At 41.0% G+C, this 21,625-nt stretch overlaps 1 protein-coding gene across 1 annotated transcript in view; it reads left to right on the forward strand.

The window, feature by feature from the left end:
- Nucleotides 1-747: 747 nt before the first annotated feature.
- prkg2l (protein kinase cGMP-dependent 2, like) overlaps nucleotides 748-21,625 on the forward strand; it is a 38,361-nt gene continuing 17,483 nt past the window's right edge. The window contains exons 1-9 of the mRNA XM_078273024.1: nucleotides 748-869; nucleotides 3,156-3,521; nucleotides 8,158-8,324; nucleotides 14,903-15,016; nucleotides 16,770-16,875; nucleotides 17,371-17,434; nucleotides 17,583-17,660; nucleotides 19,280-19,374; nucleotides 20,768-20,836. Coding sequence (XP_078129150.1) covers nucleotides 748-869; nucleotides 3,156-3,521; nucleotides 8,158-8,324; nucleotides 14,903-15,016; nucleotides 16,770-16,875; nucleotides 17,371-17,434; nucleotides 17,583-17,660; nucleotides 19,280-19,374; nucleotides 20,768-20,836 — 1,181 coding nt within the window. The remainder of the gene's footprint in view (nucleotides 870-3,155; nucleotides 3,522-8,157; nucleotides 8,325-14,902; nucleotides 15,017-16,769; nucleotides 16,876-17,370; nucleotides 17,435-17,582; nucleotides 17,661-19,279; nucleotides 19,375-20,767; nucleotides 20,837-21,625) is intronic.

Genomic DNA, 21,625 nt, shown 5'->3' on the forward strand with positions numbered 1-21,625 from the left:
GAATGTTATCCAAATACTAAATAAAAAGATTAGAATTAGAATTGAACTTTTTATTTTCAGTTTTCTCTCCCTCTCGCAACATGTCAAATGCCACAAGGCCACCAGGGGTTGCCAGACACTTCCACTTCATCAGCAGATCCACTTGTTGGTGACACGATTGGAAGTGAAAAAAGAGCCTCCAGCCTCCCAGCATAGATGAGTGTCATTGGGCTTGTGGCCAGCAACCAAATAAGACGCAACTGGATTCTAGAGGGAGCATGAAGTCGTGATCATATGGTCTGTGTTTCAGACAATCAGGATTGTCATTTTCCACACATTCCTCAGCCACTCCGTAAGTACATAATGCAAACTGTTCTGTTTCTTGATAAATAGACTGTAGACATTGGGAGAATCTGAAGGCTATATGGTAGAAAACCCCTTTTTGAGACATGCTTAAGCATAATTGATGAATTAATGTGCTGGAACATTTGGATAATGTTTGAGTGAGTAGTATGTGTAAAGGATGTTTGTAGCAGAATTCTGTTAACCTGAAACAAGTAATTTGATGGGTTTTCATTTCATATTTATTAAGAATCATAATTGCCTGACACACATTGTCAGTCAGAATAATCATTTATCAGTAATTGTCACTTTTGTAAAGTAGTTTAGGAATTTTAAGAAAGGAGGCAAAAAAGAAGAAAGAAAACCGTGCCAACTTGTAATGCTTCCTCTCAGACAGTCATCGCGGAGAGACTGAGGGCCATTCCTATGGTGGCCAGCCAATGCCTGGCCATGGGCAACGGTTCGATAAAAGCCCCACAGGCTGAGGAGACCAGCTGCCTGGCCTCCATCCACCCAGAGCCTCCTGGCCTGGACACAGACGTCCTCAGGTTAGAATATAACCTCATGAATATATATGTGCTCTATTATGAAAAACTATTGTACAGGATGACCTGTAAATATGCACTTCATGCTTTACTACTTCTCAGCATTTTAACTATTGTATTATGTGTTATATTGAGATTTATGTGTTTCTGTGTGTGCTCTGCTGTATATACATTTCAATAGTGAGCGAATTATAGGTGCAGATATTAAATGCCACTTGCACGATATAAGTCCTCTCAACAATTGAGAGTGAACAGGCAGTTAGGAGCGAGAAACAAAAACATAAGAAGAGGATAAGAATGGCACCTGCTCGTATTAAACTAAGCAGAAGTACACAGAGCAGCCAGCACGCACAAGAGAGCGTCTGCTTGGCGAGCGCTGGAGGACATACAAGCTCTCACACATCACTCTCCAAAGTGGATTTATGCTTGTGCAACTGGAACTGGCTTTTGACACTTTGGGGGCGGAAACCAAGGGAGGCACTGGCACTCTCATGATTGGTCATTTTCAATGCGATCTCACCCACACGGATCTCCTTAGTCTATCTTGATTGACAGCTATCATTCAGGAAGCCTGGAGTTGGTGTATCAGCCTAACAAATGTTTCTGTCTTTATTAACGATGTAGCTCAAAAGAACAAAGAACTGTATAAGTTTCTCTTGTCGGTTCTGATATGTGCAATGCTGAAATGAAATGTCTGTAAATCCTTGCCAACGTACCCATAATGTTATCTAATATTAGAGCTAGCCCTAGCTAACATGGCTATTGTTAGCCTAGCCACTTAGCCAGTCTGACTAATCAAAAACAGAAATTTAGAGCCAACTAACCAAATTATACTTGTATTATTTTTGAACGGGATCACACATTACATCATACTCCACATCACAGAACATTAACCAGACATTCACATGGCATGCTATTTATTTAATTGCTTAAACTTTATTGCTAAAAATATGAAAGCACATCATTTTCACTTTTCCCACTGTAGTCTTTAAAGGATCAAGAGGGATTTTTTTTTCAACACGAATCATTTCAAGAAGCCTGTCATGATCACCTAGTTGGATCGATCCACCCCTCGCTGGGGTTGGGGTCGCTGTGTTCGAAACTGGAAAAATATGGAGGTTATCCTGGGAATGTCTCACAATTCAGTTTCTGATTATATGTGGGTGGAATACAGCATGCAGTAGCAAACACATGCTTCCTCTATAACTAAGATTTTCTCCAAACTTAATGGCAAAATGTCTTGTTTATCAGTGCCTTCCAAAGCTGTTTTCTTTATTGTTGCAAAAAGACTTATATTAGCATTTTCTTTAGGGTTAGGCTAAAAAACATCTTGGTTTTCCAGTTTTCAATTCAATTTTATTCATAGTATCAAATCATAACAAAAGTTATTATTTAGTCAAGACACTTTACAGATAGAGTAGGTCTAGACCACACTCTATAATTTACAAAGACCCAACAATTTCCCATGAGCAAGCATTTAGTGCAACAGTGGCGAGGAAAAACTTCCTTTTAGGCAGAAACATCGGACAGACCTAGGGTCTTTGTTGGCGGAATTTGTCACACACGTTTGGACACAGACACTTAATTCTAGCAGTTGGAATGATGAACAGTGGCAGTTATAGTAACAATACAAATAGTGGAACTATGACTAGAAATAATAGTTGTAGCCGTTCAGGGCGTAGCGGGGCGATGCGGAGCGTAGCAGGGAGTTACGGGGTATAGTAGGGTGTAGAGTGGAGTAGCAGGGCATAGCGGGGAATAGTAGGGTATAGCAGGGCGTTGTGGGGCGTAGTAGGGCACAGCTGGGTATCGAGCAGGACCACAGCGGTAGCTGCAACCAGGTTTTAGGTGCCAACCCAATCCAAGGAAAACTGCCAGGCCAGAAGACATAAGGACTCTGGGGAATAAGCTCCCTGGACATAAGTTAGTGACAAGCATTTCTGGGACATGAATGCACACGGATGGAAAGAGAGAGGAGATGAGTGTGTCAAAGGAAGTCCCCCGGCAATCTAGACCTATAGTAGCATAAGGCAAACCTGAGCCAGCCCTACAAGGGTTGATAGATGAATTGGACGACTATTGTAATAATATATAGTTTTGAGTTGTTTCCATCTAAAGTTTCCCCGTAATTTATTGATTAGTCTGACACAGTAAAGTACAGTATATATAGTCAATAGATATCCATATTGTGTCTTGTAGTGAAGACTGAGTTTGTGTAGGCTGCACTAGTCTGGCCTTGTGAGGCTGCCTTTATGTGTATTCACTGATTGAACCTGTACTGATCTTCAGGTTGCGGATTACCCACCTAGAGGCGGAGCTGGCACATCGGGACCAAGAGTTTCGAGCCCAGGAGCTTCAGTTACAGCATCTCCAGAGGGAACTGGAGGCCAAGATCTCCCAGATCGACAAGCTCCAGGATGCTATTGGCTACAACAACAGCCTGGGCCGCTCTCCGCAGGCCCTGTGCCACCACAGCCACCGCCGCTTCAGTGTCATCAACCAGGGCCCCAGCCGCTTCCACAGGGTGGCCGTGGAGGTCCACCGCAGGCTCAAAGCCAAAGAGGGCGTCTCTGCTGAACCCACCTCAGATAACTTCTGTGGAGGGTTAAGAGCAGCTAACTTATCCATTGCAAAGTCCGTCCGCAAAAACTCACAGTAAGTTAAAAGGAACACACCACACAATACCTATGATGGTTTTCAGATTATTAGTATTTTGTGATTCTACTAGAACATGTTTACATGCTTTAATGATCAAAAAAAACGTTATTTTTCTCATACTGCCCATGGCTGCTGCACCTGTATTCACCCTCAGTCTGAGATACTCTGTTGGAGCGCCTGTCTCCTTAAGCCCCCCTCCCGAAAAAGCCCAGTCTGCTCTGATTGGTTAGCGCGTTTCCGCATGTCCATGAGTCTCTGAAATCTTAGCTGTTGTTGCACTCCGAGCCTGAGACTGACTGCAACAGAGCAGGACTTTGTACCGTTAAAAATCACCAATAAATGCTTCTAAACCAAATACTACCCAAATGGATATGTTTCAGCAGTAGTGTGGCCCAATATTGGGGAGAAATTAACAACAATGGTAGCCAAGATTACAGCTTTCCCTGACTTAGCATTAGCTAGTCCTATGTAAACACAGCAGTAGCCTAAAAGAACTGCAACAGCCTGCCTGGACCAATCATAGAGACCCAGCTCGGGTTTACATGACATCGAGCCGAGGCCTAATATATTCTCTTACATTTTAAGTAAATGTAAATGTGTAATTTTCAGTACTGGTGTTACAGAAAAAAATCAAAAACATAATAAAACATATTATAATCTATAATATAATAACATATCATCTAAATTTGATTATATGATACTCTAACCCTTTTTTGATGTTGCTTAAATTTCCTTGGGTTGTTCTCTGACCCGGGAGAAGAGAAAACATAACAAGCATTGGTTAATCCCAAAAAACTAAAAAAAATTAAGAGAACATATAAAAGAAATGTAAGAGATTGTTGCTGCATGAGGCAGAATGATTGCCTGCATGCTAACAAAATGCATTAAAAATCTAAAACTACAGTTTGCTTTTGAAAATAATAGTATGTATTTGTTGTAATTACTATACAATTAAAGAAATATCCAAATTTAAGAACCAGTCTGTGATTACCTGTCGCCTGTCTGACAATGCACATGACTCCAATGCCTATCCCTGCAGGGGATGAGCCAATAGGATGGCTTCATGTCGGTCTTTAGGGCTCAGACTGGATGAATAAAGTAAAACAAAATGACAAGTGTTAGAAATATTACAAACTGGCCTGAAATGTAGCTGTTGTTTGTGAAATTGCATTTGATTACTTAAACTGAGACTAAGATAAATGTATACCGAAAGATCTGCTTCACATCTGATAGCCAATCAGCCTCAAACAGGACTCTACCCACTACCCACTGATTATAATAGCTGGAGTGTAGAAAAACTATGATTGTGATTATAGAAAATGTCAAATAAATCACTTATGATACAATTTAAAATTATGTTTTACGTCATCAACAAGTTCTTCAGTTGCTCAAAAGACGGTCCCGTTGTCATTAAAACATTTTGATCAGTTATGATCAACCAAAACAGAATATCATTGGTAAGAGGACTTGAGAGCTCTGGCAACCTTTTGTAATATCCCCCACATCTGAAAGGCTATATTTGCATGGCAGGATAATAGAAAGACATGGAGGGAAACAAAAGGCCACACCATCCAAATGCAGGATCTGGGTCATTATGGGCTTGAATTACACAACCTTCGCTGCCTCTCTTGCCCACTACTCTCAGATCCATTCAGCACTCTCCTTTTCACTGATCAGCTGTGTGATATGCTAATCAGGGGTGCACGCAAACACCCGCTCAGGGAAATCTGTGGAATAAATTGAAACTGCAGACATGAATGCAGTGGCTTGGAATCACATTTGCAAAATTCTAATGGTTAAGCAACCATATCTGGTAAAAGCATATGCAGGACTGACATGATCGCATTTGTTATTGAACATAATAACAAATTCTAGCATCCAATTCAAGGTATCTTCTCTCCTGGGTCCTTTTTGTTTAAATGCCCTGAGGTTGGCAGCTGGTTATCGCTTGAGTTTGCAATCCTGGACAAACATGAGGACATTACTTTCACACTAAACCAGCTGTTGCTTTTGACAGTGTCATTATCAAAGTCTCCTCGCTCACTGTCAAAATGTTATTTAAGAAAAAAAAAGAAAAAAAAAGAAATTGATGGGCTTGCTTTCCAATCCATATTTGGTGCAAAACATGGCATGTGGAAATGTTTAAGGAGCGGCAATGCACCATGCTAGATTTTGAATAATGGACATTGCGCTGTGTGAGATAATGAAGGATATGTTTTTCTGGCACATACGCAGTTCACAGTGATAACAGATTTACCATCAAACTGTCCAACTGACTTTTTAATGTCTCCAGCTGACTTGTATGAAAAGAAACCAGTGATATCATTTAAACTCAGTGCTGTGTAATGATACCAAGAAAAAAGCCAGACTTCTAACCTGTTGATGTAAGGTAAGGCAAGGCAATTTATTTATATAGCACAGTTCATACACAAAGGCATTTCAAAGTGCTTTACATAAGCATACACATACAAAGCAAATGCACCATAAAATTCAACAAACAAAAACAACGCAAAAAACAGTAAATGTAATATACGCTGTAGTTGCAACAGAGACCTATAAAGACACTGTTACAGTAATCAAGCTTCAAAAAATCCAAAATATAAATTTAGATTTTTTAATCCTTATCAAATGCAGAGCAGCACAGAGCTGACGAAATTAATAAACCGCTGGACACTGTGCCCAAAAGTTAGACTTTATTTTGTGCGTGGAGTGTGTGGTGTTAAAATGGTGTATTGCAAATGTACCACTGTCTATTTAGTTATGAAAGGGGGCATGGCTGAAGTATAGGGGGAGGGCAAAACCATCATCAATAAAAAAGATACTGTGCTAGTGCTGGGCGGTATGTCGAAAAATTTGTATCACTGTATTTTTTTAAGATTTAAGATTCTGGCAGTTTCACAGTATATCACAGTATTTTCTTTCTTTCTTTACTGGGCCTTCATATAGGTTTATAATGGCGTATTCTACTGTAGTACATGCTGTAGAATATAAAAAAATATTTCAATGTCATCATGTTTACTAAAAGCTTTCATTACTAAAGGGTTTGCTTGGCTCCACAACATTATACAATATGTTATATGAAGGAGAATGCATGAAACAGTTACAGAATCTAAACTGTTTATTGTGCAAACTGCAAAGTGAACTTAAAACCCTCAGGAACCTAACCAATCATCCACGATTGAAAATGGCACCTCTGATTAATATTTAGATAATTTGATAACGGTTTAATGTAGCTACTTACCGATTTTTCCTGCTAAAAGCTAAGGAGTTAGCCATCACGGGGGTGTCTTTGGTGTCTTTGTAGCCTTACAGAAGGTTTTCTATCCAGCCTGGAACTTGTGCCTCTTTTCGGAGTTGTTCAGCAATAAATCCAAACTCTTACATCCTAGATGTATACATTTATCACGTTTTCGGTCATGTCTACCATATATCTCCCATAATGCTTTGCGAGATTGTTTTGACGTCTTTCAACCAGTGGGAAGGCAGGTCCGTCATACAAAGCCTATAGAGTGGAAAGATAGATCACTCCAGTCTATTACCGTTCTACAGAGAAGAATGTTTTGAGATTGGCACACATTTGGGCCTTTTTTGAAGAAATGTAAATAGTTTGTCCTTTTATATGAATTATAATGTTCATTGTGTTTATTTTTGCACTGCATGACTCCAAATATGTAGGAGAACTGTTTTAGAACATTGCTGTGTGTGTGATTTCAATAAATATGACATATTATTTTGATTATTGGCATAAGTGAATGTCATGAGGGCAAAAGCATCTGGACTTTATTTGAAAAAATTTATATATTTTGTCAACTGTATAAGTTATAATGTTTATTTCTTCACAGTGTGACTCCTAATACATATGGGAACTGATTTAGACAGGAGATTGGCTTAGCTTTTATTAGGAAGTATGAGAAATTTCCGGCAGATTGGACAATTGGACATTGTTAATTACAATAATTTCCTTTTTTCTGGCGAAAAATGCAAAATGCAGTTTGACAAAATCTCAAGCATTTAATAATTGCATAGAAAAATGTTGAAGTTGATCAGGTTAAATGTGTGGGAGGAGTTTGTTGATGCCTGGAAATGGTGAATCTGCTAAAATTGCAAATTCAAGTACTTGAAAGGGAATTCAAAATGACTGACTTACTGTTGAGTTTAGGGTATACCTCCAATAGGGTTTTTGTATGTCTCCACATGTTACATATGCCTACCAATTTGCATTAGTGTACATACAATTTGAAGAAGGGGGCTTCAAAAAATGTAGGGGGCACTATTGAGCCACTTTGTCACATCCAAGAACGAAACCCATAAAATATCTAATTATGTCCTGATGCATGTGCATATTTTGGTGCATTTTTAAGCATCTTAATCACCTGAAAAATTCATTTCACGTTATAATAATACCTTGAGTTGCAGAAGGGTCCTTGCACCCGTCAAGCCCATGCCCTTAAGACACAACCATCCACTCCACTTCACCATATGGAGAAACCCAAAGCTTGACAGACCTGTTGTGCTTAGTTTAATTGGGCAAATTGGTTTTGGAGGAAAAGTTTAGCAAACGGTTAATTATTCTGGATAAGTAAAATTGACTTGACTTTGGCACTGTTTGTTTCTGTATTTTTTTTTATCCCAGCACCAAGAAGCTCATCAACGATGCCATCATGAACAATGACTTTCTGAACAAGCTGGAGCCACAGCACATGAGGGAGATGGTGGACTGCATGTATGAGAAGGTTTACACCGAGGGACAGCTGGTCATCCAGGAGGGGGAACCTGGGAACTACCTCTATGTACTGGCAGGTCAGTTCAGCAGAATGTGTGTAGCTTTGATGGGATTTCTTGTGTGATTTTGCTCATTTTACAAAACAGCTGGTATAGAAACAAAGTTTAACAAAAGTCATTGAGGGAGATTAAAATTCTAGAATGCAACACAAGGGATGGTTTACAGAAGTCTTCAGGGCCCAGGGGGCATCCTTACCAGATGCCCAAACCACCTTTTCATCTTTCAAGATGGCTAAACATTTTTAGATGTATGTTAAAGTGGTTTTAAAGTTTAGGATCTCTTTTAAATAAAAACTGTACATGTTAAAAAGGAGCCACAGTTAGCTCATCTCTTTATTTTGAACAATGGACAATGAAAGGTAGTGTATATGTTAATTAAATAAATATAATCGGAATTCAAAACTTCATTGTCATTGTTAGTACATACATACATAGACAACGAAATATAAATAAAAGTAGAAGAAAAATACATTTTGAAATACTCAAATAGTATTTATTTTGGGGGAAAAAGAGGCATTGAATGAGGGTACTGTTGTGTCTGTGAGGTCTGGACCCAAGAGCGGACACCGACTAGAGATTTGAGGTAGTAACAGGTCTTTAATGAAAGGTCTACTGAGCAGAAACCTTGCAACAAAGGTAGGTGGTGATCCAAATGGGAGGAGGAGTGGAGGTAGACGAGGCAGGCACGAAACACAGGGCTGGTGGAGGGGCAGGTAGCATAGGTGACGTCAACTTCCAATGACTACGCACAGGGAGACAACACAGTGTTAACACAAGGAAAACTTTGACAACAAAAGGTTCACTAGAATACTCAAAAGTTTGGCCGAGAGTAAGTTACCACGTGAGTGACTGAAACAAACTGGCGCTAGCTGCCTGGATCTCAGGAGTCCTTGTGCTGGAGCTTGATTAGGAGATCACTAGCAGCTGTGCTGGAGAGCCAGGTGCCCTGGAGAAAGCCATGCCTGCCCACACACTCCCACACACACACACAGAACACCAAGAAAGGAAACATTAATGCCTGAGTCAAGGATAGGCCGTGACAGGACCCCCCCACCCTCATCGAACGCCTCCAGGCGTTCTTCCCGCCTTGTCCAGGTGGTCCCGATAAAAATCCCGGAGGAGGTCCGGCTCCAAAATGAAGCTCCGCGGCACCCAGGACCGCTCCTCCGGCCCAATACCCTCCTAGTCCACCAGGAATGGGGGGCGACCAGAGGGCTCAGAGGACATGCAGCGACTGGCTTGAGAAGGGACACATGAAGGGTGCACATTCATGGACGCCGGCAACCGAAGTTTCATCACAGAGATTTGCCCGCTCCATCTGGCCGTTGGTCTGAGGATGATACCATGAAGAGAGGCTAGCAGAGGCACCTGGAATGAAAACTGTGGGCCCCGATCCGAAACAATGTCCTGATGAATGCCATGCAATCTGAAAACATGTTGAACTAACAGCTCAACAGTTTCTAGGGCAGAAGGTAGCTTAGCCAGGGGGATGAAGTGTACAGCCTTAGAAAATCTGTCCACAACAGTCAAAATGACTGTTGTGAGGGTGCGGTGGAAACCAGGATGACAGGTGAGTCTGGAAGAATGACCCCATTGGAGGACTTGGGACCTGACGGGATCGGGCACAAAAAACAAGTTAGGTGGAGCAGTTACTGGGGCAGGATGAGTCCGCTGGGACTCCCTCACCACCGCCTCGATGTCTCAGGAAGCTGTGGCTACCACACAGGCAAGATGTTCTCTGGCTCGATGAGGGGTTTCTCTGATCTAAACTGGCGGGAGAGAGCGTCCGGTTTAGTGTTGCAGGAGCCAGGTCTATATGTCAGAGTGAAATTAAACCTTCCAAGAAACCTTGGTGGGAATTCAGTTGTTCAGCTGAATGGAGATAAGCCAAGTTCCGGTGATCAGTCCATACCAGGAATGGCTGCTCCACTCCCTCCAGCCAATGTCTCCACTCCTCCAGTGCCAACACCACCGCCAGTAACTCATGATTCCCCACATCGTAGTTGCGTTCAGCAGGCAACAGGCGCCAGGAGAAAAAGGCGCAGGGATGCAACTTGTTGTCCTGAGGGGACCGCTGTGAAAGAACAGCTCCCACTCCAGTATCTGAGGCGTCCACCTCCACGATAAACTGAAGAGACAAATCTGGGTGGATTAACTCAGGGGCAGAAGAAAACAATTGCTTGAGCATAGTGAATGCTGTGTGTACCTTGGGATCCCAGGCAAAGGTGACTGAGGTGGAGGTGAGTTGGGTGAGTGGGGCAGCAACCTTACTGTAGTCACGGATGAACCGACGATAAAAGTTGTCAAACCCAAGGAAACCCCGGAGCTGCTTCCGGGTAGCGGGGTTCTGCCTAGTCACCGCCTTGATCTTGTTGGGATCCGGTATCAGCTGTCCCTGCTCCTTAAAGAAACCCAAGAAACTCACAAAAGGGGCATGAAATTAATACTTCTCAGCTTTCACAAACAATTTGTTCTCCAGTAGACCCCTAACCTGACATGTTGGACGTGTTCCTCTAGATTCTGGAAGAAAATCAGGATGTCATCCAAGTAGACAAAGATGAAACGGTTGAGCATATCTCTGAGGACATCATTGACAAGGGCCTGAAAAACAGTTGGAGCATTAATGAGACCGAATGGCATGAACAAATATTCAAAATGGCCGAGCGGGGTGTTGAAAGCCGTCTTCCACTCATCCCCAGCTCGGATGCAGATGAGATGGTAGGCGTTTCTCAGGTCTAATTTGGTGAAAACCTTAGCTCGGCTCAGGGGCTCAAAAGCAGGATCAATAGCCTCTTTCCGACCAAGTATTCACAGGAACGTAGTTCTAGGAACAGTCCACTTCTAAACAGATCTACTAACTACTCTCCCCCAAAACCGTTTTTTCCAATTGCATTCACACTGGCCAAGTGGCCATAGGGACTGGTAGGAGGGGTAAGGGAGTGATGTAAGCACGGCAACGGTCTTTAGCATTAAAATCAGAAAACAAATACCCCAAAAAAAGTATGAACTAAAGCTAATGTATAAACCATATTTGTCATAATTTAAACAAGTCTCCCAAAGAGAAACGAGTATCTCTCTCTCTCCCCCGCCCTCTGCCTGCTGCGCTGTGACCGTGTGTGTCTCGGGTTGGTCTGTGTGTGTGTGTGTGTGTGTGTGTGTGTGTGTGTGTGTGTGTGTGTGTGTGTGTGTGTGTGTGTGTGTGTGACGGCCGGCAGGACACGCTTGTGGAGTTTAACTCCGAAAAGACAGTTAACCACAGGTTCCCGTTAATCTTCTGATGGACATGTGTTGTGATATTTAAACAAACGAACCGTCAACGGTGAAATAAAAGCCTCTTATTTACGAGAGCGGTCTGAGAGACCTCCAGCTCACAGCGGGGTCTCTGAGCATGACTGGCCGAGCGACGAGCTAGCGGCCGGGGTAGGCGCCTGCTGGCTGTCGCCTCATTTCATGGAGCTTCCCAACTCCGAAAACTTTGAAGCAAGTCTTTTCGCAAGACTGCCTATATTCGAAATCTAAATAGTTAATTTCTCACCTAAAACGTTGTCAGAAGTGAAATTAGTGATGAATAAGATGGCAAAAAAAAAATGTATTGTCCCGTTGTTGGTCTGTCTGTACCGGAAACCCGACCCTCGTTGACCTAGGTTCATATGCTGAAAAGGGAACAGAGAAAAGACCCTGCCCTGAAGTAGGAGCTGAAAGAGTTACAGGAACTGTGGCCAGAGGAACTTAAAAATCCCCAAATTAGTCCAGTCAGAACACCAGAAAAAAAAGGGTTCTAGGAATTTTATGTTCTAGGAACTGCAAAAATCCCTCCAGTCGGAAAGTGGCTAATGAGGGGAAGAGAGTACTTATTCTTCACAGTTATCTCATTTAGGCTGCGATAGTCAATACAGGGCCGCAAAGTCGAGTCCTTCTTTTTGACAAAGAAAAAACCAGCACCCACAGGGGAGGAGGAGGGACTGATAAGACCAGCAGCTAAACAGTCAGTGATATATTTTTCCATGGATTCTCTCTCAGGCTTAGAGAGATTGTACAACCGTCGAGAGGGAAGTGGAGCACCAGGTAGAATCTCAATAGCACAATCATATGGCCGGTGTGGGGGCAGAGATAGAGCTTTCTGTTTGTTGAAAACGTCACCTATGTCATACACGGAGGGCACTGGAGTGAGATCTGCGGGCTCAGATAGCTGGGTGCTAGGGGCTTGGCTAGGGGCAAGTGCCGACTGCAGGCAGTGTGAGTGACAAAAAATGCTCCAACTAGCTATAGAGCGTGTAGACCAGTCAATGTGTGGATTATGTAGTTTTAACCAGGTCTGACCTAACACAACAGGGGAATGAGGTGAGGGAATGACCAAAAATCTAATTACCTCACGATGGTTGCCGGACAGAAGGAGGTTGAGGGGTGCTGTGATGTGAGTGATGTGTGCCAACATGCGTCCATCCAGAGTGTTGACATCCTTGGGATCTGGGAGGAGTTCCACAGGCAGACCAGTCGTAGTGACCAGTGAGGAATCGATGAAACTCTTCTGCACCAGAGTCCACTAGAGCCATCACGGCGCCAGGGCCTCCTGAACCCAGGATGGAAGCCTCCAGCTGCATACAGTTATGAGGGAAAGGGGCAGGAACGGCGGTGTGGCTCACCAGGATCCCTTCTCTCCCTGGTGAGCTAACACGGTTGTGACCTGCCTGGCCACAATAGAGACACAATCCATCATGAAAACGCTGCTGGCGTTCTGCAAGGGTAAGGCAAGCTCTGCCTATTCCCCAGAATCAACAGCAAAAATCATAATCACAATTATTTTGATCAATATTGAAATCTTGATTATTAAATACGATCACTCATTGACTTTTGGAAAGATGTGGCATTTATTGGACTTCAAAAACACTGATACACTTCTTCCAAATGTTTTAATAGAATTAAACAATAAACACAAAATAACATCATCTGTTGTAGTGCACCTTCACAATCTTTTGAAAACAAGTAATAAATGAAATGCAAAAAACAACTAAAATAAATATAATACAAATAAATTTGTAGTCATTCAGAACACAAGACAAAATAAGAGTGTACTTGCAAAACGTAATGTGCAAAATTATCCTGTTTTCTTGATATTTATTTTTTTAGGATCATTAAGAGCCGAAATCAAAATCGCAATTAAAACGGTAGGCAGAGGCAGAATCAGGTTTCAGGGTTTTTGAGTTTTAATATGAAAAATGCAGCCTAAAGGCACAGGTGGTGGCGACAGGAGACAGACAGGTGACTGGCACTAATCCGGCTGAGCACGGTGAGGAAACACTGGAGCAGAGCGGCCCTCGTGGCTGGCGCTGGCAGCGAGGCACTTTGGAAAAAACACGAGAGGTACTGGTGAGAAGCGATGAAACCAGAGACCGAAAATCATGCAAAAAACACTGAAGAAAAAAGTCACAAAGGTTGTTGTGGTAATGAAAGAGATGGAATTATCTGGCACAGGAGCAGGGGTGATTCCAGGATTTTTTTAAGTCGGGTGGCACAGGGGTTGGCGGGATGAGGGGGCGGGCTGTATAAGAATACAGCATAGAAAATCTGTTAGATAGATAGATAGATAGATAGATAGATAGATAGATAGATAGATAGATAGATAGATAGATACTTACTTTATTCATCCCGAGGGAAATTTTAGGCATCCAGTAGCTTGGACATCCATAACACAACAAACACATACACACATATATCTCACAAACATAAAAATCACTCACAGAAAATTTAATTAAATTAAAGTTACTTTGCACTGAAAGGCGCCATCTGGACTGACATCCCAAAGCATATTGTAGTACTGGTACTATTATTGTTCTACTCTATGTTAGTATATCAGTCATGTTGAGATAATTACAGTATAAAGGAAGGCTGGTTGTCTGGGCTAGTCCACACGGCATTCTGGGATGGGAGAAAAACGTGCTCTGGTTTATTGGCATTTCTTTAAACCAATCACAATCGTCTTGGCTAATCGCCGAACGGAGCAATGGTGCCTCTGCAAAATAGCCTCGTGAATGAACTTGTTTTGGTAGAACATACCAGACAAAAGTGGTTTTAGTCGTGCAACAGAAAACTCAGATTGGACAGATAGTCTAGCTAGCTGTCTGGATTTACCCTGCAGAGATCTGAGGAGCAGTTAACCATAGTCCTCACAAATCCACCAGAGGTTAGAACGCCAACACAAAGGAAGAGGAAGGTAACGGAGATCTGGTGGAACCTCCGGCGGCACCTGAACAATCCCGGAAATGAAACGTCGTTGATATAGACTACATGTTGCCTTGGTACCGGAAGTACGTAGGTGGCAGTATAGTTCTAGTTCAGCTTTGGTAAATGCTGCTGTTGTTGTGACTGCTCACTGGCTCTGGTGTGAACTCGAAAAGTTGTTTTGCACCATTGTTAGAGCGTTCTACAGACTGTACAAATATGGCCATCCTCCACAGTAAAGGAAGATAAACGTTCTACTCTTATATACACAGATAAATCCGAATATCCTGTGTTAGCTCGAGTTAACAATATGTATCCAATGAAAATGTAGATGATACAAAGAGTATGAACTGTATGTTGTGTTGTTCTAACTGCAGATGGCTTGCTGGAAGTCATCCAGAATGGGAAGCTGCTGGGGGAGATGCGTCCTGGCACAGCGTTTGGAGAACTGGCCATACTGTACAACTGTAAGAGAACAGCCACCGTCAAAGGTGAGTGACAGGAGCATGATTTTTGCATTTTAAGGTATGTATCTATATGTATAAGTTTGTGTTCTCTACTGTCTTTAATGTAAGTGTTGAATTATCGTATTTTAAAAAGGGTCAATCTAGGGACATGCATTGCAAATTAGCTTAGATATATATATATATATATATATATATATATGAGTCTATGCTACATACTTGTCCCTATACAAATAAACATAACTTTAAATATGACCAAACCAGTCAAGGTTCTTACAGTACTATGTCTCCCCTTTGGGATTACATATCACTCCCTGGTACTAAGAGTGTGTGTGTGTGTGTGTGTGTGTGTGTGTGTGTGTGTGTGTGTGTGTGTGTGTGTGTGTGCGTGTATGTGTGTGTCAACCATATCCAGATCACCTTTGGGATTACATATATGCATCACTCTGTGCGTGTGTGTGTGTGTGTGTGTGTGTGTGTGTGTGTGTGTGTGTGTGTGTGTGTGTGTGTGTGTGTGTGTGTGTGTTTGACAACCATATATATATAATACACCTGCTGGCTGTATGCTACATGAGCAGATGATTATTCACACAGGGAGTTATTAAATATACTTTAAACCTACACATCCATGTCTCATACTGTAGGGATGTGCTGATATGTTCATGCTTGCAAGCTTTTGTGTAACTATAGCACCCAATAGGATTAAATTAGTGTTGAATGGAAGTTGTACATTTTATAGATGGAATCATTTGTCACAGTGCTGATGCTATTCAACAGTGTCAAGTATCTTGCACAGAGCAAGCAGGCACAATGTAAAACGAACATTTAGGTAGGCTAACCATTGAGCCTGGATAAGCAATAATTACTGTTGAATTATAATCTATGTAAAAAGAGGTTATTTTAAAATAGTTATTATAAATTGAATCATGAATTTACATGTAAATGATGCTCTATTAATATATATTGTATAGTTCTATCTGTGTTCATGTTTGCTTTTTTTGTGCAATAATCACAATATAAAGATGATTTAGTTAAAGAGGAAATTAAAATAAATGCATGTTTGGCGTGATGGTTGTGCAAAATCAAATGCAGCCTCAAAGATATCTCTTCTTAGTTGCTCTAGAATCACATTTTAAGGATTATTCCTTTATCTTTGTTTATCGTTGCAAACATGGTCTTAAAGGAATAGTTAAACAATGTTTTATTGGAAATACCGTCTGTTTGTCTCTCCGTCTGTCTGTCTGTCTGGCTGTCTGTCTCTCCGTCTGTCTGTCTGTCTGTCTGTCTGTCTGTCTGTCTGTCTGTCTGCTGGAGTCAGGATGTGGATAGCAAAAGACAGGAAGCAAGGGAAACAGCTAGCTGGTCTTCTTATCTCATTATTTGAAATAAAACAAAAAAAGCTTGTCTCCCAAAATAAGGAACTATTCCTCGGACATGAAAAAACAGGTTGTTCATAAAATTAGAGCTGGTTTGTGCTGAGAAATATAATGTTTTTCATTTGCATTATTTACATTTTACCAGAACATAAAGTTGAATGTTACAGTAATACTACCAACTGAGATAACAAGTGCCAAAAGAAAAGGAGATCTGAAATCTTTCCCAATTTGTTTGCTAAACCATTTGATAGTCAATCAGATCTGTTGTTCAAGTGCATGGGGGAAATGTGTTTAGGTCTTTCATGCTCTGTAGCCAATTTATTTAGAAGGACCCTTAACTATCCCCCACAGTGATGATAAAGCAAAAGGTTTAATGAGTTGTTGATGGTTCCATTCTCATCCAGCTGTGTCCCAGTCTCACATCTGGGCTCTGGACCGCCAGACGTTCCAGACCATCATGATGCGGACCACACAGGCCAGACATAAGGAGTACTTCAGCTTTCTGCGCAGGTACAAACACAAATGACCGGCTCGGTGTGTCTTCTCTCAACTACAATATAACTAGTGTTTTCAGCGAGGTTGGCAGTATTACTCCAAACTCAGAAAAGCGTGCAGCCGATTTGTAGCATTAGCCTGGCATGCTAACAATCAGCATTGAAATTATGCTTAAATATAGCTTTGACTTTCAGATGAGGTTTGAGTTCCAAATGGGACTGTACGACAGGTACAGTCGGGTCAGGTCTTAAATATGTAGCTACAGTACATACCAGGTTCAGGTGTGAGTTTTAGACCTGTGCAGAACTATAAAGCAGTTCTGCATTTACAAAACACACTCAAATTCTCATGTTTATCCCTGAGGATATACAATTTGTCTATTTTCAGTAAAAGTCCACCTGTTATACACACAGCCACATTTAAATAACTCCCATTGTTTTGCAGTTTCCCTGTATATGATCTAACACACATAATGATTGTGTGTTTTTGTTTCTCTGGGGTGTGTGTAAGTGTGTCTCTGCTCCAAGGACTGCCTGAGGAGAAACTAGCCAAGGTTGTCGATTGTCTTGAAGTGGTGAGTATTTCCCACTCCACCACATTTTTTGCTTATAATCTTTATTCATTCTATCCACTTCCATACAGTATCTGTTTGTGACTGAATCTTTTTTTTATCAGATTGTATCTAAGTGTAAAAGAGAATGACTGACCTTTTGTCTTTTCAGGACTACTTTGAAAAAGGGGAGTATATTATTCGAGAAGGTGAAGAAGGGAACACTTTCTTTATTATCGCAAAAGGAGAGGTGAGACATCTGCACAATGTTGTTGTGACCATCTTAAAGCCTTAATATCTTCTTAATTCAAAGCAATTATTTGGTTGGAGTCTGGTGTTGCTAGTATAAACCACTAGGCCTTTCTCAATCTGTACTTGTGTTCCCACGGATCTGAAAAATTCTCATAATCCCAATTCCCTGTCCAACAAACAATTAGAAAAACACAGCAAATCCCTAAACCATGCAAATAACAACACATGCAACACATCTAGTAATGAAACCAAATGAAAAAGACACACTGCTAAAACTCAAACTGGCCAGTTAACCCAAACATGCATCTTTGGGAACAAAATGAAAAGCTGCCTACAGTCACATCCTGACACATGTATACAATATCAATAAAGGTGCATGTATAAAAAAAAAATTATAAAGAGTAGGGCTGGGTATCATTAAAAATTATCCCATTGCACATTAGAGCACAAATCTTTTTATTTTTGTTCCTGACATGTAATATTAGACAGCCAATCACAGACATTATCAGATCTTGGTAGAAGCATGCTGCATGCTGATTGGCTCAGTGACGCTGATGAGATTTACTCCTTAGGTATTGAAATTGGGTTTTGAATGACGAGGATATTTTACGTTACTCGATACATTAGAGGCACTTCAGTCTGTGCCTAAAACGTATTGAATTTGGTGACCAGCCCTAATAAAGAGATGCAAAATCCATCAAATCTAGAAAATACACCATGCCAAAAATATAAACAAGGTTAATGATAAGGTTCATATTTGTCCTATCTCGAGTTTCTTCTTGGTGATATAGATATGAATGGGAAATGGAACATAGCTGCGTATATACTACAGCGTTCATGACTGCTGCAGTTTGGTAGTCATCAACTACTTCCAAAAAGTAGTCGAGTAGTCGATTAATCCTCAGATTAATCGACTGTCAAACTACCAAATAGGGGGATCTTCTATGCTAATTTCGAGGCTGCTGCTCTGCTTTTGTGTACTGATATCGCGAGACACTTTTTACCTCGACGAGAAATCTCGTCACATTATAATCTCGTCACATCTCTAGACTGTTGTCTTTTCCACAGCTTTTAATTAGTCTTGTGTTATGGTACTTTTATTTATTTTTATTTTTTAACTTCTCTGCACCTTTATAAAATGTCTGTGCTTTCATTTATCGTACACTTCTGTTTGTTGTTGGTGTTTTGTCTGTAAAGCACTTTGAATGAGCTCTGTGTATGATAAGATGCTATATAAATAAACCTGCCTTGCCTTGATTGACTTACAGTTAGTTGAAAAGTGAAAAAATGTCTTTCCAATGATAAAACAGACAGCAATTCTAGAAGGGCACTCGGACAGCGCAGACCTCCGCCAAGGCATGCCTTATCTCACAATGTTGCAATGCAGTAAAAAAGAATTTGTGTATCCGCCCCACTCCAAAATGTATTGGTTGCTTTCTTGGCCCATGCTACACACTTCCACCAAGTTTCTTGAAGATCAGGCCAGTAGTTTTCCCATAATTCTGCAGACAAACCAAACCGAAAACATAACCTCCTTGGAGGAGGTAATAACACTGATTAAAACACTAGTTGTTGTGCCTCATTCTATATGTTTGTATATTTTCTACATATCTGTAGGTCATAGTAACTCAAAGCACAGAGGGGTTGGCTGAACCACAGGAAATCAAGACATTGGGAGTTGGAGACTACTTTGGAGAAAAAGCTCTCATCAGGTACAAGCAACAGCTTCACAGAAGGCTGAAGAATTTTGCCGAATTTTCTGCAGTCTCTAAACAAATTCAAAAAATAAAAATGAAACTCAGAATGTTAACACATTTTCACCCCAAGCAGAATAATAGTCTAAATTCCGCAGATTTTAATTTTGGATTACCCCTGAAAACTGTAGAAGTGCCTTTCAGAGAGTTCATATTATTCTTGTCAGCAGGACTGACAGGACTATAACTACTAGGCTTACATGATACATGATACATACATACATACAGTACATACATACATACAGTACATACATACATACTTTGTGCTGACTTCTTTAAAACTCTGGGGACAGAAAGGAGCCCTATATTTTGAGAACAGAAAGTCCTGATTGAAGCACAAGCTTTAAGGAGGTCAGGCAGGTAGGAAGGGGTGTCCCTGTTTACAATTTTTTTTACAATCAGATGCACCTTCAAGTTTGATTTGACATGGATCGGGAGCCAATGAAGGGAAGCTATAACTGGTGTAATGTGGTCAATAATCCAGTCTGGATGATACAAAAGCGTGAATTAGGATCTTTGTATCAGCCATGGATTAAAAATACCTGATTTTAGCTTTGTTGCATAGGTAAAAGAAGGTGATTTTGGTGATTTATTTTTTGAGCTAATGAAAAGAAAGGGTTGACTCAAACGCAAGATTCTTGGCTGTCTGACTTTGGCGTATCAGTTCTCTAAGTTGACTCTACTTGATCAAACTGATGTCTATGTCAGGCTGGGCCAATGACCAGCATCTCAGTTTGATCTGAATTTTGGAGCAAGAAATTACCTGACATCCAGTCATTCACAGCAGACAAGCAGGCCTCTAATTTAATAATGTGGGAATGATCATCCGCCTCTATAGGCACAAACAGCTGAGTATCATCAGCATAACAGTGGAAATGAATACCATGGCTGTGAATAATTTGGCCAAGAAGTGACATGTACAAAAAGAAGAGCAGAGGGCCGAGAACAAGTGGCAGTTCTAGACCATTTTAAATGGAGGGGCCAGACTGGAGCCACGTGCGATTTTTGGGGTACCAAATAAAAACCACAAGTGTTACATACCACCAACCCTCAATAGGTTTGGTTCCACAAAACGAAACACATATTCAGTAACAATAAACACAACAATACTTATTCAGTGTCAACCTACATTTTATTTATCACTGCACATATCCTCTCTTTGGGGATAAAGTCTGGGTGAAAAATGTAACATTTGCCACAGTTAGGGGGGCCAGATGAGGGTCAAGACTAAATATTAAGGGGGCGCTGGCAACCCATTCCCCCAGAACCGCCACTGCCAAGAACAGAGAGTGAGAGTGTACATGTGGGTTTGTGTTATTTGTTTGACTGAACTGTACCTGTATGTTTACAGTGAGGATGTGCGCTCAGCCAACATCATCTGTAGTGAGAACGACACACACTGCCTGGTGGTGGACAGAGAGTGAGTAGCTGGATGTTTATGTATTATGTACACCTGGACCCATATACCAGACCTTTTAGATACTGTTTTTTGTTGCTGTTGTTTACTCTTACTATAACTGGTATATAGTATCCCTAGGGATATATTAAGGAGTGTGGATGCCCCTGATCCCAGCATCTTTGTAGAAAGTGACGGATCAAAAAATAAGTACGCTAGATTATGGATCTGACTAGATGAGAAGAGGGCAATATGTAAATATGAAAAACCTTGATGTAGGGCTGGACAATATAACATCAATATCAGGATATTTTTGACCCAATACCTCAATATCAATATTTCGATAATATTGTGATGTTGACTATTACTGCTTTCACAAAATATTTACAAAATAAGATTAATTACTGATCAAATCATAACGAGTTATCTCAAGACACTTTACAGATAGAGTATGTCTAGACCACACTCTATAATTTACAAAGACCCAACAATTCCAGTAATTTCCCCAAGCATTTAGTGCAACAGTGAGGAAAAACTTCCTTTTTGGCAGAATCCTCAAACAGACCCAAGCTCTTGGTGGGCAGACATCTGCTGGTCTGTTGGGACACAGAGACACTGATACAGATATACAGATATAGAGAAATATGATTCATAATAATTATAGCAGTTGGTATGATGAAAAGTTGCAATTATAGTAACAATAAAGATAATGGAACTATGATTAGAAAGAATAGTTGTAGGAGTTCATGGCGAAATGGGGCGTAGTATGGTGTTGAGCAGGACCACGGCGGCATCTGCAACCATGATTTAGGT

This window comes from Sander vitreus, chromosome 17 (genome assembly GCF_031162955.1).
Source record: "Sander vitreus isolate 19-12246 chromosome 17, sanVit1, whole genome shotgun sequence".
Classification (NCBI taxonomy): Eukaryota; Metazoa; Chordata; class Actinopteri; order Perciformes; family Percidae; genus Sander; species Sander vitreus.